General features: G+C 45.0%; 1 protein-coding gene across 5 annotated transcripts in view; it reads right to left on the bottom strand.

The window, feature by feature from the left end:
- The window catches only part of LOC135900611 (choline/ethanolamine kinase), a 130,815-nt gene that overhangs the window by 33,097 nt on the left and 71,846 nt on the right, over nucleotides 1-25,872 (bottom strand). For 2 of the 5 annotated variants that reach the window (XM_065430056.2, XM_065430052.2), the window contains exon 2: nucleotides 3,898-4,020. In XM_065430056.2, the coding sequence (XP_065286128.2) occupies nucleotides 3,898-4,020 (123 nt within the window). The other 3 variants (XM_065430054.2, XM_065430051.2, XM_065430053.2) reach the window with 3 other exon arrangements.

Genomic DNA, 25,872 nt, shown 5'->3' with positions numbered 1-25,872 from the left:
AAATGCCACCAGTGTCTACGACAAAGACAGAGCAGGGCCTACTGTGTTTCAATAGCTAACAACTGCAGCAACAAGTAACTACTGGAACAGGAAGAAGGTTTTCTTTGGTTTGCGTGAGGCTCCTTAGGACTATGTAAAGCAAAAGTTGACATAAAACCAAGGTGTATTGAAAATTCAGCCTAGATATTTAATTAGTCAATCAAGGATGACATCATGGATGAAATCAAGGATGACAATAATTTTAAAGAAACTTGTATTGGCTGGAGCTGCAAGAAATACCTTCCACTTTTCTTTTAAATCAATGTTGAAGGTTTCTTTAGTGTATAGTGGTTGCAAGTTATCTAGAATTCAAATTTATTTCTGCATGGCCATAAGGTATACCCATAGCTGCATGGTGTATCTTATATGATACGAGACAACTGTAGCTCGTAAAAGCCCAACCATGTGCTCTTTTTTTTTTAATTGAGCTTCATTTATGCATATCTGGCCTAAACAAAGGCTGGTCCAATTTTTTCACAAGAAAATGAAAATTCAAGCAGTGAATTCATGCAGCAAGGCACCTACAGAAAGTTGGACCTTGCAAGACGCATAAGTATTACAAACAGTATTTTAATATATCTTTTTAATTAATGAACATGATCAGTATTACGTGATGGGAGAAACCGAAACGTAATGTCACTAAAAGATAAGAGTGTTGACTAAAATTTCATAATCTCGAATACTTTATGGTAAACTGAAATCAGAATAAGTAAAAGAAAAGGAATCGCTATTCAAGGAAGCAGAAACAACGCAGCAATCATGCAACACTGGCTCTAAAGGTTACCAGGTAGTGCAATGAAAAGGCAAGAAACTCGCCAACAGGCAAGACATCTGCATCATGATAGAACATAGCTATTTCATTCATCAGTTCCAGCAGATTATGCAAAGGAGCTGTTACCAATCTTCTATGAATATGACAGGCATGCAAGCAAATAAAGCTATTATGAGATTATGACAATGAAAACATTCAACAAGTGCCAAATGACAGACTCACACTCAGTACATTACTAAATTTTCCTTACCTGGATTCAGTTGCACAGTTTTCTAGTATATAATCTTCAGCAGGTTACAAAAGTCCAAGCACTTGATCATTATGTGCCATGTAGGCTATCAAAAGTTGTCAATCAATAGGTTGGTGTACAAGGACTACGAGACGCCATTCAGTCTAAAGAAAATGCCTTTCATGACACCGAACAATGCTGTACAGACTGTTTTCCACGGGGAAGAGTACTTGCAGAGCTCATATGTACAATACTGCAGACTTATCAGTCTATATACTGTCAGGTTCTCTATAAGAAAAGTAGGAAGTTACCTATCAAGAAGGGGGTCAGGCAAGAAGACCCAATCTCTCCAATGCTACTCACTGCATGCTTAGACGAAGTATTCAAGCTATTAGACTGAGAAGAGTTAGGAGTGAGGATCAACGACAAATATCTCAGCAACCTTCAGTTGCCAAATGATATTGTCCTGTTCAGCAACACTGGGGAGGAATTACTCGTACAACAAATAACTGAGGACCTTAACTGAGGAAGTGCAAGAGCGGGGTTTTAGGTTAATATGCAGAACACAAAGATAATGTTCAACAGCCTGGCAATGGAACAAAAATTCAGGATCACCAGTCAACCTCTAGAGTCTGTAGAGGAGCATGTTTCTCTAGGTCAATTACTCACAGGAGGCCCTGACCATGAGAAGGAAATTTACAGAAAAATAAAAAGTGGTAGGAGTACACACGACAGGCATTACCAAATCCTGACTGGGAGCTTACCACTGTCGTTGAAAAGTGCACAATAATTGCAACCTACGAGTGCTAACATATGGCGCAGAAACTTGGAAGTCAGCAAAAAAGCTCAAGAAGTTAAGGACTGTGCAAAGAGTGATGGCACGATTAAGTGCTTGGTGTAACGCTAAGAGATAGGAAGACAAACGTGCGACTCAGAAAGCAAATCAGGTTAACCAATATTCTAGTTGACATTAGGAGAAAAAAAATATGCAGGTCACCTCACGGTGGGAATCAACGTAAGCGAAGCTTTCTGTGCTGTTTGCTTTGATTAAGGACAAATAGTGGTGATACTGACGGCAACTGTTTAATTTCTTCCCCATTTAGTCTAATATAAAAGCGGTGAGCTGACGTTAAACATTACATTGCATGCACCACAGCTGTTTGTCTGCGTAGTACACAAAACACACCGAGACATGCGTTTGCTTGAGGCGTTGTGCGCCATTGTTCATAACATCCGAGAAGATTAGCATCGTCATTGCCTCACATGGCACAACGCATCGTGGCACAAGTATTAAAATTTAATCGAATTATGGGGTTGTAAATGCCGAAACCACAATCGGACTATGGGACATGCCATAGTGGAAAATTATACGGAATAATTTTGACACCCTGGTGTTCTTTAACATGCACGAGGGTTTTTGGATTTTGCACCCGTTGAAATGTGGCTGCCGTGGTTGGGATCGAACTTGCGACCTCAAGCAATGTCCTAGGTGCAAAGCTACTGCAGCAGGCACAGAAGTGATTTGACATGCAACTGCTTCCGTAGTGTCGGCTAAACCGTATGGTGCTTTAAGCTTTGCGTCTGGACACTTTGCACCAGTCAACCACTTGACACCTTTGCTTGGTGTTTTTTTTTATTTTTCTCCAGAAATGGTAGAAAGTATGGTACTTTCAGTTGGCCCACAACCGCTGTTGTGTCTATAATAGTAGTGTTTCCTTTCCTTCCCACATCATCTAGCCCCCCTCTGGTATGGGAACTACTGCCAACTAAGAGTGGAAAGGCTGTTATTCACTCGTTTCGCAACTGTGTCGGTTCTACCCCTTTCATGCCTCCCTTCCCTTCCTCCTCTATACCTTTCTATCTGCCTTGCCTCTGGACTTGCACATAAGTAGAAAGGTAAGCACTGCATTTTCTGCAATGCTTTTGCGGGGGTCACAGATAACCGCACCTGTCCAAAGGCTAATGTGGCGATGCCCAGGGAGCTGCAGAGGACATTATGTACATGCGACGCAACGGAAAGGTTCAAGCAAGTTTCCCGTGTCGCCTTTCTTGTCTGCCACGCTCTGTCCTTGCATATACATGTTCTGAACCAAGCCCTGACGCGGCGTGCAAGACAGCCACAGCAGCGACAGTGGAAAAGTCGAAGGAAGAGGCAACGAAAGCTTTGCTTTAAAAATAGATTTGGGCAGGCCATGTAATACATGGGGTAGAAAACCGGTAGACCATTACAGTTACAGAGTGGGTGCCAAGGGAAGGGAAGCGCAGTCGAGGATGGCAGAAAAATAGGTGGGGTGACAAAATTAGAAAATTTCCGAGGGCGAGTTGTAATCTGGTGCAAGACGGGTAATTGCAGATCGCAGGACGAGGCCTTTCCGCAGTGGTCATAAATATGGGCTGATGATGATGCTAGTATAAGTATGCGTATATATGTTCTTTCATGCGGGGCCACGCAACGATCATGCTACGTCTTTATGATAACGATCTTATATCAGGTTTAATTATGTTCCAGTTTTCTTCAAAATAACAAGTCAGGCAGGTTTAGGTCAAACGTTTTCCCTGACACAGCCAGTCAAAAAGCTGTCAGGCCAGATGCGCCAGTCGCCGTAAGCGACACGCAATCGCGGCGGCGATGGACTTCGGACAGCTGTACGGCGACGCGCATGCATGGCAAAAGCATGCGGACGACAGGCGCGCCTCAGTCGCGACGAGAATCGTGTGACAGGACGGCGCGGCTGTCGACTGCAATATGATTCTCCGCAGTCAAAGTGAGGTTGTGCAGAGACGTAAGCCATTCGCGGCAGAGCCGCCCAAAGCGGGCCTGCTGCAACGGGCGTTTTCAGAAAAGGCCTATACTGACCTCACGGACTTGAACACCATGTCCCGGCTCGAGATGCTTTTCCACGTGCCGCTCAGGAACTCGCGGCAGATGTTGTACGCCTTGTCGCGCATGTCCTCGGTGATGTAGGCTTCATCTGGCTCACTGCAGCGAGGCGGGTAGATAAAAGAGGGACTTTCAAGAGGAGGAATTGGGAAGTTATTTCGTAGGCGCGACAAGGTCGCGCGCGCACATGTAATTAAATGAAGTCCTTCGATGAGTCAGGTCGCGCAGACCGGGCAAACGACCGCGAAGCCTCTCCCGAGTCAAAACAAATAGACAAATATGCAGATCAGAGGAAAGGGAAGGCCGGCGACATAGCTCTCGCCTATCGGGCGCGTACTTGAACTTCAGGATCTCGAACACCCTCTTCACGGCCAAGATGCCCTGGTAGAGTTTAGAGGTGATAGTCGGCGCGTCGTTGCCTTGCATGTCATCTTTCGACCGCGGTCTCACTGCGCACAGAGCCCGCTGGAGATGATCGATATGAGACGGGGACGGCAGTGCGGTGAGCGAATCGGCTAAGAGAGGCCGTGACCGGCACCGTTATTAGACGCTTCGAAGACGGGTGTGCTTCTCGCGTAGACGGAGTCCGACGGCCACAACACAAACGTCAATTTCTCGCGCGCGTCCCATGTTTCGTATCGTCCCTTGGTCCGCTTTGAGGTGGAACGCGAAAACGGCAAAGTAGCAGTCGCAGTGCCAGCGTCGCCAACATCTTTTGACCACTTCTCGTCGTTTTCTTCCGTTCACAGCCGACAAATATCCGGCCCCGAAATCGGACGCGCGGGCCATCGGCGTCTCGCTCATGTAGCGCATGCGACACCGGCAGGTCAGCGGTGGACACGCCGGCGCGTCAACAGGCATAGGAAATGCTGCCAAGTAGAGCGAGGTGTCCCGGGTCGGACTCACGGTTATCCCACCCAAGGGGATGCGCACCATAACAAATCCCACAATTCAGCCACCCTTACCTGTCGGGATGGAACGCAAGAAACGAAATCTCCTTGCCCATATGCGTATACATTTTATCTTTTGCGGGAAACACAGCGTCACCTACGGTCCTCATAACACACAGCGACAGACACGGCCGCGCACACAACGGCAGCTTGCGCTCCACTGACGCCGACGACGAAAACGTCGACAAAACCAACACAGCAGGCAGTCGGGCCAGACGCAACGCCGTCATCCTTGCGGTGACGTTTCGTGACGTCGTGGGTCACGCCAGTACAACTCAGCGGTAGTGCTACACGGAAATCTATGACGTCACTCAAAAAAGCGTGTGCTGCGCCGTCGCCCTCTCGCGGAACAGACCCGGCGACCCGGCGCGCTGGGGCTTTTCCCACTCCGAATGCTACGTGGCAAAGCATGCAGCACATCTCGAAACGCGAATTCCGCCTCCGTTGCCCTATATTGCAGCTGCGAGAAAAATCAGAGCGGTCACGGTTTATATCATGCGAATTCGAATGGTAAAGAAATGACTCTTTCAATGTTTTGCTTCTTGAATCACGAATGGAAAGCATATGGTACGTCTGTGAACATTTGTCAATTGATTTCAATCAGCTCAGGAACGTGTCATCGCAGGTTTTCTTATATCTTGACAAGGGATACAGACAATGGTTTTAATGTACTATGATTTTCATCATATATACATATAGGTGTACACCATTCCAATTAATTTGCGAACTGCGCACTAGAACGTTTCTCTTTCGTATAAAAATAAAATTATCTTTTTCTAGGCGAAAAGAAAAAAAAAAAAACGCCCGACAGCATTCCAAGATCCCCGACTGCTTTTCACGCTTCCCGGCAACTGCAGCTTATGTAACCGTAATGTGTACCGGGAAACGCTGGCGGCATACGCTGTGCACGAATACGAGTTTTCTGTTAGAAAGGCAGCCTCTTGCGTGGGCCGATCCCGGAGGTAGCGCACAGCCGAGCCACAAAAAGTTGCACCATTCTTCGGTTTCTGTTATTTTTTCGCACTTATAATATTTAAATGTGAGAATATTTAACATAGAAAACATGCGATGTCGGTGTTTTGTTTCATGTCATTTGTTTGCGGGCTGTCATTCTTAAAATTGCGAGAAATAACTTTGTCAAGAATGTAAGACAAGGCAGCGGCCACGGACAAGGTTTGGGCAACATTAGGGACAGAATGGTGTGGCAATAAAACCCGCATATACCGCATGTCATATAGCAAGGCGTGGCATATACATATACCTAAATATATACGAAAATTTTCGCACACGGACAATTCGCCGACGCCGACACCGGATTTTCTGCAGCATGGGGCCCTTAACGCTATCGCGTTAAAATTGTGAATTTCAGCTTACACGTGCGTTGGTATGTGTGACGTTGCACTCTATTTATTGTTTATCCAAATTTGTTTAACGTACGGGTGCTTGCTTTATAACGCATTTTTTACGAAAACTATAGCCATCAGAACAGAAGAAACAGAAATGACAAAAGAAAGCAATAGAGACGCACAGAGGGTGATTAAAATGTATGTAAAATCGAGTCGCAATGAAACATGAGCGGATAGCGTAGGCATTGTGCAATGTTGAACGTGTCCATGATGTCACACAAATGCGTAGCGAGTTGCTGGGCTTACAAGACGGTCCACCGTTAAATGGACCGCTATAAACATTTAGGGACTGATTACAGCTCAGTTTTGACACAAAGGCCTTGGATATAAAATATCTGACAATGCAGTTCTACCTAACGTGTCACGTAAGTATATCTGTATATCTCCGCAACCTCACAACGCAGTCTGGTAGTTGCATTTCAGGCCTCAACTAGAACAAGCTAATAACATTGTCTTATACAATTTTGCTGGCTACTTTTACAGGCTGCTCTGGATTGGAACGTTTTCGGAGACCCCGCGGTCCGTAAACTTTTGTCGTCGGGTGCACATTGCACTAAAGGTTCACGCCGCAACATGAACCAACAGAGAGGTCGTTCGCTTGGGTGACCGAGACAGATGAAAAATGTGTCTTGGCTTATCGGCTGAACAGTCCATGGTTTTCACTATCACAATCCCGATAAACTCGCCCAGTGGCGGTGCGATAAAGGGGATACTAAAGAGAAAAATTATTATTTAAGGTGTATTAATAAATCACGATTATACAATACCTAAAAAGCCTCTGTACATCGTGAGAGGAAGTATGGTAAGCCAGCAAAGGCACAATAGCCAACAGGCTGACGTTCTCGTACCAGCTGGTTGTGAAGTCATGAACTTTCGCAGCGTCTGCTCGAACCTAGTAAATTATTTCTTAATCGGCAACAAAATGCACAACATATAGTGTTTTAAAGGACCGAAATCCTGAAATTAGGAAGTTGCAATAACTTTTGCTGCGCAAGAATGTCCTTGAGAATGTGCGGAATACGACAAAATCTTTGAAATCCGTGACGTCACACCAACGTACCGGCGCCGGTGTTTCGGCGCGAAATTAAAAAAAAGCAATATGGAACTGGCACATCCATGCCCTTCCCCCTGTTTCATGTTTCTTTTTTTTCTACTACAGTAATCAAACTCTTACCGTGAAATTGGCGAAAATATAGGTTTAAATGACTAGTTTGCGTGTTCGTAAACCAATTAAGTGCTTCTCTTTAGTCAACCCAACTATTTAGTGGGTCTTTGACAGGTGCGTGTTGCAGAGGCTGCACGAAACAATCCAGCAGGAAAAGACCTTGCGAATGCCGACTCATAATTTTCAATAACTCCACGAGCTTTCCTGTCGAGGTAGTATGCACGCGCCTCTTACAACCTCGAGGTGAAATACACGTGTTTTTCCTCTTTGTCTAATTATAGGCAGACAGTGATCTCCGCCTACTTCAGTGGGCCTGTGTGCTACAATAACCACGTGACGCGTGCGTCATCCGATGCACTCGAAGACGCACAATAACAGTCGCCGGATATTTGTGCACACACACACACACTCAACCCGTTATCGGTGCGGGGCGTGCGTCGTTTCGCCATGCAATCTGAAGGCGGCACTTCAACTTCCTTAGTTCAAATATGAGCTTCCATAGGTGTGACATCGTACTGATGACATCGTCCCGCCATACATTGTTCTACCAACACGCATATCTAACCGCACTAGTCATCCCCTTAAAGTCGCGCGCCCACGTGCACGCACCGTTACCTTTTCTACGTCATTTTTTCCTCGTACAGCTGCTGACTGGAATGGCCTTCCGGGCGACACCGCTGCCATCCCTTGTCCATCTACCTTCATAGAAAGCGTCACCAATCACCTTTCACCATAGATTAACACATGGTTTCTCCTTATTTCTGTGTAACCCACCCCTTATGTAATACTCCGTTACGGGGTCTTTAAGGAATAAAAATGAAACGAAATGAAATGAATGAGTAAGCCTCCCAATGCGTCAGTGGCACGCGAATGCACCGAGGTGATTTTACACTGTTTTTTTTAAATTTGTCTACCCCTTTGTCGTTGTTCTTATCTATCTATCTATCTATCTATCTATCTATCTATCTATCTATCTATCTATCTATCTATCTATCTATCTATCTATCTATCTATCTATCTATCTATCTATCTATCTATCTATCTATCTATCTATCTATCTATCTATCTATCTATCTATCTATCTATCTATCTATCTATCTCATTGGAAGTGTAAATTTACGATTACTGCCGCTGTCAAGTTGACGCCATGAATAATGCCAGTTTGTCAAGCATTATCTTTCCTGAGCCGATACCAGATTGTCACTGATACGATACGATACGATACGATTATCACTGAGCCGATACCAGCAGAGAATTGCACAGTTAAAAGTAAACGAATTCACGCCGCTAATACTCAGTCCAACGCATAAAGAAAGAAAGAAAGAAAGAAAGAAAGAAAGAAAGAAAGAAAGAAAGAAAGAAAGAAAGAAAGAAAGAAAGAAAGAAAGGAATTCCTGGCCAGACTTACGTGAACGCATCGTATAGCGCGAGTGCGTCGGGGAGCCGCAGCGGGACCGGATTTCCGTTTGGGTGCGTACGCTCCGCGTCGCTATTCACAGTAACGTGACTCGGTTACACGCCCAGCGACCTACTTACACGCGACGGCATGCAATAGTTAAGGTACTGGAATTAGTAATTTGCATCAGTGAGGAAACAGGTTGAAATTGCATCGCTTTGCGTTTCGCTTTTTCTCACCAACATTCCCTTGAGTTAGAACTGGCTCTCAATACAGGATCTTGGAAGCACCGCAGGCTTACAAAAAGAACGGGAAAGTTGTCTGCTGCAGCGGCGACCAAATTATGAGCTCTTTATTATTATTATTATTATTATTATTATTATTATTATTATTATTATTATTATTATTATTATTATTATTATTATTATTATTATTATTATTATTATTATTATTATTATTATTATTATTATGTGCTCTTTCTGTTGCGCGCTGCACACTTTAGCCTTCTTTCTATAGCTGCGCTCCTCTCCTGAGTTCCCATAGTTACAGTGTACTAGAATAAGCACTGTAGCATAGTTTCTCTCGCCTTCCGTACATGTCCTCCGTCTCTCAGTTGTCTGCTATTGGTGGCCTTGTTCATCGTGTAGCTGTTTATCCATTTCCTTTTTGTTTATGCTTTGTACCCCCCCCCCTTATTTTTTCAGCCCGTAACTCTTAGGCGTGGTTGCTTTACATTTTTTGTTCTTGTTTTTCTGTGGACCAGTACCCAGACATGATTGTTGCTCCTGGGCCTATTAAATAAATGACTTATTGGTTATTATTATTTTTCATGCGTGAGTAAGCTACAATTCTGACAAATAATCGTACCGGTTATAAGTGCGTAGGTCAGAGGTTTGCAAACTGGGTTCCGCGAAAGGTATTTTAGGGTTCCGTGAACGGCCAAAACGAATCCGACTCCATCCCCCCTTAGGTGGATTTTTTTCATTCAAGTTCAAATTTTAACAATTAAAACCACCACTTCAGCACTTCGGTAGTACGTCTTCGTGTAATCCATCTATTGCAACGTTCATCGCAAGGCCATGTATAAACATCGGTAGAGGAAAATGAAGTAAGGGGAGGGGGGGGGAGGTTAGCGGCACTTTAGGATGGCAGGTGGGGTTCCCCTAAGGCTAGAAAGTTTGGGAACTCCTGGTATAGTTAATAAATATGCAACGACACCAAGAATAGTTAGTCATATAGTCGCCATTACTGCTCATTCTCACTTCTTTCTCCTCGAGTTCTCAAAACCGTCATCCTGCGTCGTCATCTTTCTCTTTCACCTTATACTATCCCTTCTCCCTCCCCCTTTGTTTTTTTTTTGTTTTTTTACCATTCCTGGGATGATAGCGGAAAACATAGCGCACGGCAGCGAATTCTAGCTGTCCGTTATTGAGGTACCCGGTAGTCTCAAGCACACCCTGTTGCACGACTTTGAAAGGGCGAAGTGTTCATGTACCGCTGACGCATAGCCCCTTCCGTACATGCACAAGAACGTTCAGTGCAATATCAACCAAGTGTCCTTGGTACCGCTTGTCAAATTGCAACTTCATTGCTTTTCGATATCGGGTTTGGTTCTCGCTGCTTTTACAGCACTCAAACAGGCGCGTGTTGTCTTAAATTCAAAATTCGTTGTGGGCTGGTAGGGTCAGTACCTTGCCATAAGCAGCAAGAAGAGGCCTACAACCAAGACCAGTAGCGTGCGTCCTGTTGTGGTGAGCCACAGCCGCTTCTGACAGCATTTCCACCCTCCTTTAAATTGGATACATGGAGGCGAGCTGCTTAAGGTCACGGATCACTCTTTCGGCCGTTCCGTTTGCCTGAAGGTGATATGGAGCACGATGACGTAGTGTAACACCACGGCTCTCTGCCCACTGCTGCAGCGTCTTGCTTAGGAATGCGGGTGGATTCTTTGATATCGCAACTTTCAGCTGCGAAAACATTGCTCGATCCAGAACGGCCATAACGCTGTTAACGTCTTCTCCTCGAGGGCGCGCTGCTACCGTTCTAGTGCACTGATCTGTTGCAACCAGAAAAGATTGCGTCTTACAAACTCCACTCTTCTTCTTCAGTTAAGCAAAGTTTGCGTGCACAACTTAAAATGGTTTATCGGAATGATATGGCAAGACTAGTTCGTCGGGTCGCGGCCTGTACTAGGCCTTGTTAACTTGGCACAAGTGGAACGGCTCGACGTAGTCTTTGATGTCCCTTTTCATATTTTTTCATGTGAACCTCTGAATAAGTTTATTGTACGTCCGCCAGAAGCAGTTATGGCCGCCAGGTTAAGGGCTGTCATGATAAAAGTGAAGTACTTTTGGTGTCAGCGTCTGTGCACGGTACAGCGAACTTTCCATCCTCGAAGTGCCGGTCCTCACATCCTTCCCATAATTTTGTCAAGTTGACCATTCCACATGGCACCTCAACTGCCAACAAAAAAAGGGCATCTGCATCTGTAAGATACCTGCCCCTGCACGGTGAAAGATCTCAAAGTCGTATTGCTGGAGTTCATTGATCCAACGGGCGAGCTTCCTTTGGGCTGTGACGCAGTTAACTGACGGGTTAGTGCTTTGTGATCAGTGTACAATTTGAACGTCCTTCCATATGAACGGAACTAACACAGAGCCATTAAAACGGCTAATGGCTCTTTCTCGGTTGTCAAATTATTCAGCAGAGCAGGGTTGAATGCACAGGGCTAGTATCATATATAACACCTCGTTACTGAGTGGGACAACATTTCAAGTTTCTTTGGTACAGAACCGCCCGTGCACCATAATTTTAATGCGTCCGTGTTCATCTCAAAAGATAAATTATAGTCCAGCAGGGTAACAACAGGGTCCGAAGATATATGTTGTACCAGTTCTTGACAAATCTTTTCGCATTCCTCGGACCGGACAAAAAGGTACGCACATCTTTCTTTGTGAGCTCAGTCAACCACTTAGTTATCTTGGCGAAATCATTAATGAAGCTCCTGAAGTGACCTGCGAGTCCCAGGAAGACCCCAAGTCAGTGAATGTCGAGCGGATTTTGTGAGCTTCGTGATCCTTTGGACGGACTCCTGCTTAGTGCTCTTGGTAGCTCCATCGAACACTCACCCAAGGAAAACCACCTTTAATTTAAAGAAGTAGCGTTTGTTCTAATTTATCTCGAGATCCCCGTCACTGATCGCTTGCAAAACATTCGCCAGGTTAGCGGAGTGTTCCTCTTCTGACCGTGAGTACACTAGAACATCGTCAACGTAAACGTTGCAGAAAAGTCCCAAGTGTGGGATCAAGACACCGTTCATAATCTTCTGAAAGCAAGTTGGAGAATTTTTACAGCCAAATGGGAGTCTAATCTGTTCATAAACACCAGACGGTGTGATAAATGCTGAAAACTTCGTCTCTTCTCGCAAAGGCGCACTTGTCAGAATCCCTTGAAGATTCCCCCCGTCTCATTAATTACTTCGGCTACATGTGGCAAGGAAACGTGGGAGGTCGGTTTGTTTGTTCATCTGCCTGTAGTCGGTGTACAGACGAAATGTTCCCTCCTCTTTAGGCACAATCGTGATTGCAGAAACAAAAGAAGGTGTAGCGGGGCGGGGCGTATGACACCAGTGTCAAGCATTTTCTGCGACTCTTCTTTCAGTCAGAGCTTATCGTCTCTCGACATGTTGTAGGCCTTCCGCTTCCCTACTGTCGTATCTCGATGCTCGAATGTGTCTTGAAGCTTTGGCGTCGCTCTTGGGTAGGCTCCGACACTAAGTAGCACTGGGTAAATCCGAGTGTTGCGCATCTACTGCTGAAATGGGCTTGCGAGGGATTTCGTCCAGGACAGTAAAGGAAAGCAACCGGCGATCGTCTTGCGTTGTGACTTGGCCATCCCAGTAGAGGTTTAAACTGAGTTCTTGCATTACCGGACGGGACAAAAACATTTGGTACTTCACACCGCTAAGAACTAGGGCTTTTACGGAGGGGCTCTTGCCCTGACACGTAATGAACCCACCCGCCCATTCATTGCGCATTTGTTGGTTTCAATCGCAGCCGTAGACGATGACAGGATAATCTTTGACTATATTTAACTCTGGGATTTCGTTCTTGTTGACCACTGTGATTGACGCTCCGCAGTCCACGAGTGCTTTCACGTCCTTTCCGTTTATATGTGCGGAAACATATATCAGCTTGGCACGATCAGTGAGGGAAACTGTTTCCTGTATGGGTGGCTAGAGGTCAGCAGGCATCGTATTAAGTATTTTCTTTTTCTTCTGCTTGGAAAAGTCTTCCGCAAATGGTTTGCCGCCTACCTTCCTGCGGCTGTCGCCTCGGAACCCCTATAGAGATATTTCATTGGCATTAACTTCTGTCGTCGCATGTTACCGCTCCTGAACAAATAATTGCTTTATAACTGGCAGTAGTTCATCTAGCGTTTGTGGTGCCCCAAGTCGAACTTGATGCTGTATCCGCTTAGGAAGTCCCAGTATGATGAGGGGCACGAACGATGAGTCTGAGAGTACAAAATCTGCTGCATTGCAAATATATTCCACTTAAAGAAAAAAAAGTTATGAACAGGGCCGGAAACGTACTTGCAAGCTATTGCCCTTTCCCAACTCTGGAGCCCGTTCGCAGAAAATGTGGTAATAATGCTTTTCCTCCAGTCTGCCCAAGGATGTCCTGCCTTTTCTGTCACTCGAACCTCATACCGAGTCTCCGCGCAGCCTCCCAGGTACAACAGCATGTTCATAACCTTGTCAACATCATCCTGCCAACAATCATGGTCACAAGCGTAATCACAGAAATCAGGCCAGGCCTGAGCACACTCTGTTAATGACCCGTCGAAGATCTCCAGTATAATAATTTCAGTTGGTGTCATCAGAGGCCATTGGAGGCCCGTTTGCGATATGAGTTCCAACAGCTGCTGCAGTTGCCGCTGGCTATTTTTTTCTTTTTCTTGCGAATGAAGCACATCTCGCAATAAATATTTTGTTCTGGAAACATATTTGTCTTTTTCGTAGGAAACATCCTTCTGCCTTCGTGAGCCCATTTCCCTATACTCGCGCGTCGCGATGGTCCCTATTATTATGCGCGATGGCCCCTTCAGGTTCGTGGTCGCTGCTATTTATCTTGAGAGTGCTCATCGCCGCTGGATCGCCGAAGTCATGTATATGCACGTTTTAGGAAAAACAGTCAAAGTTCACGCTAACAGGCCGACTTTCCACCACAGACGCAGCACGCAACGCTCATCAGATTGACACCGTCCATATCGGTGGCCGTGACGTTGACACACATTGTCCTTGAGAAACCGGAGTGGTCCATCATGCAGGTACATGATCGTGAAGTAGGCTGCGCCAACTTTGTAACAACGCCAAGAATAGTTGGTCATACGGTTGGCATTACTGGTTTGGTTTGGTTTGCCTTCTATGGTGGCAAACCAATTTGTTTGTTTGTTTGTTTGTTTGCTTGTTTTTTTTTGCTTGCTTGCTTGCTTGCTTTTTGTTTGCCTCTACGAGTGTCTCATACCCACAACGGGAGATTGGCCGAAAATCGGGTGACCTAATAAAAAAGAATAAACGAATCTAGAAAGAAGCACTATATACATATACGTTTATTCTCACTTATTTCTCCTCGACTTTTCAAAACCATCATCTTGCGTCTTCTTTCTGGACCATCTTACAAAATTTAAGACACGTTTTTAGTAATCGTTATAAATATCCAGTGAGCGGTAATTGTTAGCACAGGAAAAATATTTGCGGAGTGCGTTCCAACTCCTTAAGCCCTTCTATTAATACGGCCCTCGTTCTGAGTAAACACCAATACACGTGCTCATTGCGTGATTAAAAACTCATGCTTTCGGACTGCCCTTTTCAGTGAAATTATGTTTAGTGGCACGTAGTTTCAGCCATGCTTATCCATAGAGTACCCAGTCGACTCGAGGGTGTTCGCGGGATCACATCATAATGTATAGGGATTTTTTTTACTAACCCTTTAACTGGCAAGATAAGAAACACCTGATCTAAAATGCTGTTATCGCGCAATATATTTCTTTTTGATCTCGTTCAAATACTTACCAACTGAAATATGAAAAGGTTTCTCCGAAAACCAAGTGAGATACAGTGGGTCGAAAATATTGTTGGCCAGCTGGTTAGAGGCAAATGTATGGTCCAAAACTTGAGTCTGGTACTTGTTTTTTCAGGGTAAATGTGTGTTCTTGAGATGCGCCTCAATGGAGAAAAAAAAATACTAGCTGTCCTAAAGAAAGAAACAAATTTTCGCATTAGCGATAATATGACCACCACGTCCGCTAAGACGATACCGACGAGGTCTTCCGGGTTTTCTCACCAAAACATCTGCTGCTGCTCACAGGTCGACATCTTTGGGACTACCACTGTTGAGCAAGTACATAAATTAAGGTGAATTGGAAGACAAATACTTATATTTCGTGTTGTATAGGGTTTCCAGATATTTTTATAAGGTCAACGCTATTCTTGAGCAGCCAGTTAAATGGTTAAGACTAAATAATAACGTTGCTGAATCATAACATATTCATCTCAAAATGGCCTCTCACTCAGCGTCGGTGTGCAGCGTGCAAAAAATTATCTCGCGCTCAGCAAAGTACCGCAAGCTCTCGAGTGTGTCCCTTAGTACCGCAAAAGATAAAATGTACACAAATAAGCGACAACGCTATTTTTTCTTGGAATAAAGAATTGCAGAAGAGCCGATTCTCCTCTGAAACGTACGCACTGCCAACGCTCTCTACACGTGCATGGCGGAGGCTTTACATACGTCCGACAAATGGTGCCATTCAACTCGACCACTGACGCATAAACGACGTATAGAGCCGGGTGTTAGGCACATCGTCTCAATCACAAACCGGTCCCCTTTATTTGCAGCACGATTTTATTACTTTTATCCGGGTCATGTGTTACACATGCTTCGAAACCCCCACATAGTACATACACGTGCAGCCGCATGCGACATGGCCCGCTAGGGCATCGCCCCTCCCTCCCTCGCCACCTCACAAACGATACAGCTTATCTGTCGCCTCGCCTGTCTCTCTGTCTCCGCGACGGCTGCCATGCCATGCGGTCGCATCAAATATAGCCTGTGAATACAGCTTATATACTGAACCTTTACGTCAACGTGACGTGAATCCTATAGATCATTAAAGTAGCAATACCTGCTTTGAGCTCTCTCTCTCTTTATATATATATATATATTAAAGTGTTAGCAACGAAAAAAAAAGCGTGACAGCTGACAGTTCATGGTTATTAAAAATGGAGAGCTACACGAAAGAGCAACGCATTTTAATTGCTAGGCCATATTTTAAATATTAGGAAGGTCTTACAGCTACAGTTCGCAAATTTTGTGCAAAATATGGTCGGAAGAGTGACTAAACCTCATCAAGTGTGAAGATATAATTATAAACTCTAGGGAGACTGGATCAATTAGCGGTCTTAGACACTATGGCCATCCTCACCAAGTCGTTCAACAGAAAGCGTCGAAGCAGTTCATCAGGGTGTTGCTGAGAGTCCAGGGACATTGATTCGGCAACGTGGTCTTGAATCGGACGTTTCGAGAAGCTCTCTACAGCGTATTCTCACGAAAGACTTGCATCTTCATTCTTAGATAGTTCAACTGACTCAAGAACCGAAGCCCACTGACCACACCCAGAGAAAAGAGTTCGTTGAATCGATTAAGGAACAGCAATAGGATGCTAATTTTTCAAACAAAATCGTCTTCAGAGATGAGGCGCATTTTCGTCTTCATGGCCCGGTTAATCGACAAAATTGTCACATTTGGGGTTCTAAATGTTATCGAATGATGGTTGAGAAACAAACGCATCCACAACGTACCCGTCACTATTTGATACAGATTTGGGGCTGGAGCCATCACCGGACCATTCTTCGAAAATGCGGCTGGTCAGGCAATAACAGTTAATTTGGTACTCCCTATTGCGACATGATAATACGGTTGTGTGTGTGTGTGTGTGTGTGTGTGTGTGTGTGTGTGTGTGTGTGTGTGTGTGTGTGTGTGTGTGTGTGTGTGTGTGTGTGTGTGTCAATTGCGCCATATCGATCTGAACGACACGTGGTTTCAACAAGATATTACCACATGCCACACAGCCACTGAGCCCCACAGCGACAGGTATAACAGTTTCTGATTAGCGAATACCCTTATACTCCTTTTACCCAGTGTCCTTTTTTTACTCCGGTACTTGATGACTACCCGCTTTATTTTATTGACGCAAAAGCATCAAATGGGCCATTAAGCGAAAAAGCCGGCGCCTGTGTTGATACAAAAGCGTCAAATGGCTCATTGAGCGAGGAAGCCGGCGTATGTGTCTGTAGCAGCGAAACGGCCCCTAAATTCCCATTGGCTGCGACAATACGTCACGTGCGCGCCTCGACGGAGCAGAGTGGGTGAAAGGGAACAAACCTGCTGGCGCATAGCCGCGACGCCACGTCACCCTGGCTCTCGGAAGCCTGTGTAAACCGCGCGTTCCTTGTGCGCGCAAGCTCTCGCCCGCGTCCTAACTTCGCCTCGGTAATCGCTATAAAGAAGTTACTGCATAAAAAAAAGAACCGAATAAATCCGAAAGGAAAAACGTTGGCTGTAGTGAGTTTCGAAACTACGTCCCCAAGCTCAGAAGACGAGTGTCTTTCCCATTAGGCTTAATCAGCGCCTCCTATAGATAGCAGGCTTGTGCACTCTGCTTTATGGCATCACGCCACTTAGAGCGAAATTTCCATTGCCAAGACCGGCGTGACGAAAGCGGTGACGTCAAAATTACCGCGGCTTACTCGGGAGCCTCCTCGTTAGATTCTACAGCAGTCGGCCAAGGTGACATGACGTCACGGATCGAAGTGCACCGACGTTGTGCTGTCGTGGAGGCGTTGGCCAAGCTCCTCAACGCGCTCGATTGCCCACGAGGAGCTACTTCGAATCATCGCTCAGTGGCGTTAAATTGCATACTAAATCCTTTTGCATTCACATCTCATAAAAGTTTAGGTGCCCTCGGATTGTTTAAATCAACGATTTAATTAATTAATTCATTTATTTATAAATTTCGCGATCTTATACAAGATATTACCAGCGTGCGTGGCACAAGAAGCAAAAATGGGGGAACTACGTACAATATAGAACACGTTATTATGAACTACATGACATGCACCGCATTTCCCTTAACCCCAAGTACAAATAATGCATGGAAATAATTAATAAGAAAAAAGGCAGTGAAATCATATCAAAGAACGGCTAAAAAATACATAAAAATTAAAAGAACAATCTAGGCCAAAGCAACTTTCTTTTTTTTTCCATTCCTTTATTCATTGGAGATATCTTCTGAAAGTGAACAACGAATCAACAGTTACTATTACGTCAGTCGGGTCGTTCCACCCAACTATATAGTTATGGAAAAATAGGAACATCTAAAATAGTCAGCATGTGTTGTATATCGAGTCATATATAGCAAATGAGTGTTTGTGTGGTGGCATAGCCTGTCGAATAGGTGAAAAGTCGAGACATAACGATATTGTATAGTGGCCGTTTACTAGTTGATATGCGGTTTCTATTATTTACAGAAGGTAAGACACTCTGAGAAATGAGGTTAGTGAGGGAGCCGGTACACCCATAGATATTGTAAATAAACCTAACTACCCTCCTTTTTTTTTTTGGTAAGCTTGCTTAGTTTTCTGACATTGGTCTTAGGGAACGGGTCCCACATAGTAACGGCATATTCCAAAACTGCGTGAATCAGTGTTTTACATGCCAAGAGGCGTACCGAGGATGTAGTCGCATACTAGCTACTTTGAATGAACGTCTTTTTTTTTTTCGGTGTACATGTGACTAAAAAGCCAATAGAGCTTGACTGCTATAGAATATTACACATTATTAAGTTTTCGACCTGCCGCATTGCGGCTTAATATAGCTACGGCACTGCGCTGTTGAGCGCCAGGTCGCGGGTTCAAATGCAAAAGCTCTCGTGTGCCGCTCATCAGGTAAGGTTTACGTTAAAGCACCACAGGTGGGCGAATAGGCCCCGAGCTTTCCGCTATGCATGCGGCGTCCCTCACATAACCCACTGTAATGTTTCGGGGCATTAAACAATTTTATGTAGTTCAGCTTCGGAGAAAGGGAAAGAGACGTAAACGGAAAGGGGAGAAAAAAAAAATTGACACAGGCTTTTATCGAAAGGTACATACTCGAGAAGAGGCGAGACGGCTCGCTGGTTTCGCAATCACACGAACACTCAGTTCGTGTGGCACGCGCATTCATAGTCGAAGTTTGCTCAACACCTCAATTTCGCCCACGTGACACGGCAGCCTATATTGTTTTCCGGGAAACATCAGCGCGCGCGCGCACGCAACCGCGGCTATATACAGTATAGAGTGTATAGCATACGCACATATATACGCGCGCTTGCGTTAGTCCAGTCCGTCCGTGACACGACTTACACGCAGCACCCTCTCCTCTCTCTCCTTCCTTTCGCTGTAGGCGATTTCAAATCTGCAAAGGCCTAAATTGAGCAAACGCGTTCGCCTCCGAGCCGCGTGTACGGAAGCGCAGGCGAACCATCGCCAGCTGCCTTTCGATTTACATCGTTTCCGCGGGACGCAACACATTGCATTATGCATAGTCGATCGTGTCGGGTTGATGGTGACGACGCCCACATGAGCGCCCTTCGAGGAAAGATGTGGTACCGCGTAAACCGGAACATAAGTCGAGGTCACTCTCGGGAAACGCTATGCATAAAGAGGCATACATCAGCGTTCGCATCTTTATTCTCGCTAAAAATGAAAAAAAAAGAAGACAGGGCCGCTATCTTGTAGCGATGCCTTATGCATTATTCTATGCTATATTCTTATCACCCACCACACACGGCCGCCTGATCCGGTTGATAATGTGGGCAGACCGTCGCTCTGACCACTGGCCAAACGCGAAAAGCCTGAAAAAGCATAGAATCGGAAAAGGCATCGCTACAAAATACCGGCCCAGGAGAGCGAGAACGATTCCAAGTTCGCTGAACACGTATATGAAAGCCAGGTGAAGCAGCCCTACACTGTGAAAAAATTTACCCCCTTACAAGTGGACGAGGGTGTGAATTGCTTTACAGTGTGGTAAGTATTAGCTCGTTAGGTAAGCGGCTAACGGTTTACTCAGTGAAAGTTTTAGCCACTACTGATCCTAATGACAGATCGCGACGGTTATAATCGCAGGTTTCGTTTAAGCGCTCGCGCCTTCGTACGCATGCCCACGCACAGCAACAACAACAAAAAAATACATGAATAAAAGCCGCAAGAAATGCGCGCAAATGAGAATTATGCGCCTTGCACCGACAAGCAAGACCAGCTCTATACGTCGCGTCCCACCGCGGCAGAGAGATTGTAATAAGACTGAAAGACTTCTTTCTGCATTAACCATTCGTGCTAAAGATCTTCTCATTCACCCTCGATTTACGCCTCCTTCTCACAAATCTGTCGCCATGCCGATGCGTTTTGCAGTCACGTGCGCGCGCTATATTTATTTATTTATTTATTTAAAAATACCTTACAGGCCTCAAAGTGAGGCATTGAGTAAGGGGGGCAGTACATAGAAAATACATAGAATACAAGACATCTATAAACCGTATCTGTTTACAACTTACAACCGCAACTGCAACTGAGATGAAAAAAGAATTATTTAGTTCACGATTCACTAGGGAAGAGAAGAAACATAAACAACATAATATAATAACAAGGAATAAATCACACAGATTGTTTTCAGTGAAGTCATGTAATTAATAAGATAAGAGTGTTTACCAGTAATAATAAAAAAGAATGACAGAAAAGTTACGGACGCGACATTCCAACGAAACGGTAAACATAGCGATATAACGGTAATAATGCGACAATAAGCTGTAAAAGATAGTGCAAGTATAGAAAGCATTGTGCGACAAACGTAAAACTTCACTTTTCTTTAGTCATGCATTCAGTCAAGGCATCATGGAATGTATCGTAGTGAGACTGGCTTGCAATCCTGTCCGGGAGCGAATTCCATATTCTGATAAGCACGAGGAAGAATGGAATGCTTTTGTAGACCCGTAAAGGCAGGCATAGCTAAGATGATTAGGCTGATGATCGTAGGAAAGCTGCAAAGTGGGAGTACAGTTAAGATTGAGGAAGGATACCAGTGGTTCGAGAGGCAGCCACTGCGGTATGTATCTGCTAGCGTGTGCGCCCGAAGCAGAAGTGTAGACAAACACCGAGGACAAAGACCTTAGGCGAACTCGGACGCACGAAGCAAAGCTCTCAAAGGCACAAGCTACGGCTCTCCAGAGTTACATGAAAACAGAACGTCAAGATAGACATAAAGTCCGGCGTGACATGGCGCCCACGCGTTCGTAGCGGTAAAAGTCAAAGTTTGTTGTTCTTTGTATTTTTGTTCCTTTTCGGTGAAAAGCGTTTTTTCTTTCCTTTCATAAAGGTACATCAGAACGAACATGCGGCTAGACTGGTAGGATGAATGACAAATAAGTTTTCTTTTTTTGCTTTTCTTTTTCTTTTTTTATAGAGCGAGCAGCCAATGTGACAGAAAGCGGCACGGGAAAAAAGAAAAAGACGATTGGCGGCATTATACTTTCCAACTTCCGCGAAATCTCCCGTGGCATTGTGCAGCTTGACGGCATACTGCCGAGTCTGTAGAGTTAAATGTTAATAAGCAAGAAGACTGCAATGAATTCCAAAACACGCAAACGCCTGACAACTTTTGGTCTTTTCGTACGGAAAATGGATTCCGCGAAATTAGCCTGAAATATACCACGTCACGATGACATCATCGGCGCTGCATATTAGGTACGAAATTCATGAAGGGAAGTCAGGCACGTTCTCTCTCGACTACTAAACCACCTTTCTTCTTGTCACAAATCTTTTATAAGGGTACCTTATTCTGCGCTGGGAACCGGACACAGATAGTTTTCTTTTTTTTTTTAACCTCATGGGTGTTTCCCAGCGGTCGGCCGTCCAGGGCTGCCGTTAACTGCAAGCGTTAACTGCAAGCGTTAACTACAAATGGTCTAACGTTCAAGGCTGCCGGCGCAGTGCAACGGTTCTGGCTTGTAGCAGGAATGACTACACGGACACGGTGAACACGCAGAAAATATACACAGGAACCAGAAACGCGCCGGACAACCCTCCGCATCTTTTTTTTTTTTTTTCATCTGTTCGCATCGAAAACCGGGTGCCGAAAAGTTCGGGGCTTCATCCTTGCGCGCAGTGCATACGTAGACGGTGAACAATAAGTCATTCTGAAGCTTAAGTATTTAGTAACAGGGCCACGGTACGTTATAGTGCCTCGCTTAATTCAGGCTAAATTTCAGCTGTTCTAAGCGCGCTCAAGAAATCGGTGTACGGTACGTGTATATATGCATATGTGCCGCGATTATCGATAACTAGGAGCCAGGGCTGCCTGACGAGCGTCATTTGGGGCCCGAAACTCGAGCGATCTATAGAATGAAATGTTTTTTTTTTTTTTAATATGAAATGTTTCTATCGCATATTTTCTCTTCGCCCTGAGCAGCCAAATGCGCCGCAGTATATAATGCGTCCACCGTGCAATGCGCCCACCGTCACGCGTATACGAGCCGCCTCTGTATACGCGCATAATGCTGGTTCAAAATAACATCAGCTTGTATAGCAATTTCCTTCAGCTTGCCTTAATCGCTATAGTGGCAAACGCACCGTGTTGCCACACTCTTAATTGCCGCGAGTTGCAAATGCGAACGAATATTTGGGAAGCCACTGTACACCATATCTATTTAACTCGCGTGTTCACCTACGTTGCATCGGTAATTACACAGCGGTACGTATTGGGGAGCTGGACGCGTGTTCTTGCAAGTTAGCTGTGTGAGGCGTATAGGACCGGCACTCGGAAGACCCGCACTTGCCCTCATCTCATCCCGATTAACGAATTTAAGCTGGTATCACTGCTTCATTGTGGACCGGTGAAGCTAAGCCTGGTGGAATATGCATGCGGTTTGCAGGAGGAGGTCGAAAGTTGTTCGTGGATGTCTCAATATACATGGGCTCCTGTACAGATGCCTGTATAAGGGATACATCCGACGTATGGGGTATATTCAGCCCCACTTTCATACGCACTTACAGAGTGGTGAGTCGGAACAAAATATATATATATATATATATATATATATATATATATATATATATATATATATATATATATATATATATATATATATATATATATATATATATATATATATATATATATATATATATCGAAAAATTATTTTTGTTTGTCTCATCTTTCTTTGTATGAACTCAAATTGGAATGTACGAGGTGTGATAAATAACAATCGGGCCGTGTTCCCACATCTAAACCTGCAGTTTACTCTGACACAAAATTGACAGGCGAAGTGACAGGTTGAGTGAAATTCTGTACCAGATGCGCAGGGTGCTGAACACTGCAAAAAAAAAAAAAAAACGATTTGTGGCTTGGCACTTATGGCGAAAGCAGTAAGTCTTACTATAGATTTTGCTGTCCAAACACATGGCGAGATGTTCGTTTCATAATGAATTTGTAAAACAAGTGTATCAATAAAGGATACACATTAAACTGCGCGTCTGGGGCCAATGCAATAAATGTGACGATAAAATACACGGGAAAGCGTACACATTTTTTTAAGAGCAACGCACTTGTGTACATGGGCACAGCGCATCCGGCATTTCTGTCTGGGGACTTCGAATTTATTTTATGCCAGAAGTGATCATGGTTTTTAAGACATCGGTGCGCCACGTGCATGAATATTAAGCAATATTCCTTTTGTTTCTTATAACCACGGCGCTGCTTTAAACGTCTACGCGCTTATTTTTTAAACTCTCTTTTCTGCGTCAGTTTGTCATGCGCATTTTGATGCCATGTTTCAACAGCGTGGTTCGGCGGCGAATGAACTCTCGAATACTGATCTCGCGGGATCACGTATACCGAACATTGAGGAAGTCACTCCCCCAAGAGTACATGCACCCCTATACAAGTATACTAAAAATCTCCTTTTCTCAAGCCTCCCAGGCGCTTGCGTCGATTCCTATAGAGACAGCGCAGAAAAGGAATCTCGCGAGCCTCGACAGCTGGTTCTCGAGCCTTCGAGAACGTGAATCCGCAATATAATTTACGTTCGCATTCGACGTTACGTCAAACGTTCGCAGGAAACATACGGCACTCGTCTTTCCTCTGTGGACTTAGGCGCCGATCGGCGCCAACAGTTGCGTTCATTTTCCACGATATTTCTTCCGCGAGTGATAAAAGTTAAAAGGGCACGCACACACACGTAGAAAACTGTATATGGCGAAGTGTACGCGAGTGGAAACAATATACTGACGCTTCAATTGCGGGTGCCCCTTCGTGTACGTATGCGCACTACAGAGAGGCCCAACCAACGCATTAGGACGCGATATTTTGCACTTGCACCGGACTATATTTTTTTTAGTTATTATTTCGGATAATACATAGAATTGGCAGTGTCTCGGGACAGAAAGGAGCTCACACGGCCTCCTGACAGAGTCCTGCGCCCGAGCTTGACAGACAGGTATAGCATATCACTCTGGGTTATTCAGAAAACAGCATCGTTCATTGCATACAATACCAGACGTAGTAAAATGCACCCACATAAAATATATATATATATATATATATATATATATATAAGCGCGATTAATTCGTAAAGTTACCAAAAACAAAGATGTTCAAATCAGCTTGAGCTTTGAAAAGCATAAATAAGCCATGAAACTGGCGTTTCAGATGCGTGGAATGCGTGCTGCAAAAACACGCCATCGCGAGCGAAGTGATCCTTCATAGACACGCTATAGCGCTACACAAATCGCCGCGGTATGTAGACCCGCCGCGGTATCGCCGCCAAGCACGAGGTCGCGGTGTCGATTCCCGTCCGCTGCGGCGGCGTTTCGGTGGGGGCGAAATGAAAAAAAAAAAAAAGAAAGAAGAGACCCACTCTGGTACGCTTATATCTATAGCTGCGTATTAGAAAAACCCAAGTGGTCAAAATTAATCCGGCGGCGTACCCTAACTCACAAGGCGCGCCTCATTATCGTATCATGGTCTTTTTGTTTTTCATGTAAAACCCTAGAATTTATTTGCGTTATGAATAGCGCGCGGCCGAAAGAAGGATGCAAAACAGGCTGGAACCAACGTTCTGCCGAGGGTCTTGTCAACGTCAGGGCAACAACTTTCCCGATGAAGAGCAGTCACCTTTGCGAAACGCCGGCTACAGCGTCCGAAGCTTCCCTTGTTCCGACGACTATTGATAACATTGAAGAAGTCCTTTATCTTACCGGAGAGCCTCCGTCAGATGCACCACTGTTCCCACTTCAACTATATACGCGTACATTCTGCTAATAGCGTGCCATTCAAGACCCACTCGTCTTATAATGTATATATATTTCTATCTATCTATCTATCTATCTATCTATCTATCTATCTATCTATCTATCTATCTATCTATCTATCTATCTATCTATCTATCTATCTATCTATCTATCTATCTATCTATCTATCTATCTATCTCTTTTTTTTTTTAGGTCCACTCATCACATGTCTCACACGAGCCGATCTCACCTGACAGAGCCCCTTCGCCCAGGTACGCGCCACCACTGCGACGTAGCGATAAGTCAACAAAAACAGACGTCTCGGCTTTCGGGCGGGAAGTCGGAACACAATGGGGGGGAGGGGGGGGGAGCGTCTGCGAGTCTGCGTCGAGTCGAGCGTGGCTCTCGCGCGAGTCTCGATTAACACACGCAAAACAAGCTCGCACGTTCTTCGGGCTTGCGTTACCTGCGCACGCGGCGTCCACCAACGGGACCGGCGACGCTACGTTCGTCGGACGTCAGGTTCACGCCGCACCGCAACATGGGACGAAGGGACGGACGGCGACTGTCGACGGATAAACGCCGTGCGTGTGTGAGCATTTGGAGCTCGACGGGCTCTGAAGAGAAGGGGGGGGGGGGGGGGCGCATTGACT

This window comes from Dermacentor albipictus, chromosome 3 (assembly GCF_038994185.2).
Source record: "Dermacentor albipictus isolate Rhodes 1998 colony chromosome 3, USDA_Dalb.pri_finalv2, whole genome shotgun sequence".
Lineage (NCBI taxonomy): Eukaryota > Metazoa > Arthropoda > Arachnida > Ixodida > Ixodidae > Dermacentor > Dermacentor albipictus.
This window is presented reverse-complemented; position numbering and strand designations above follow the sequence as displayed.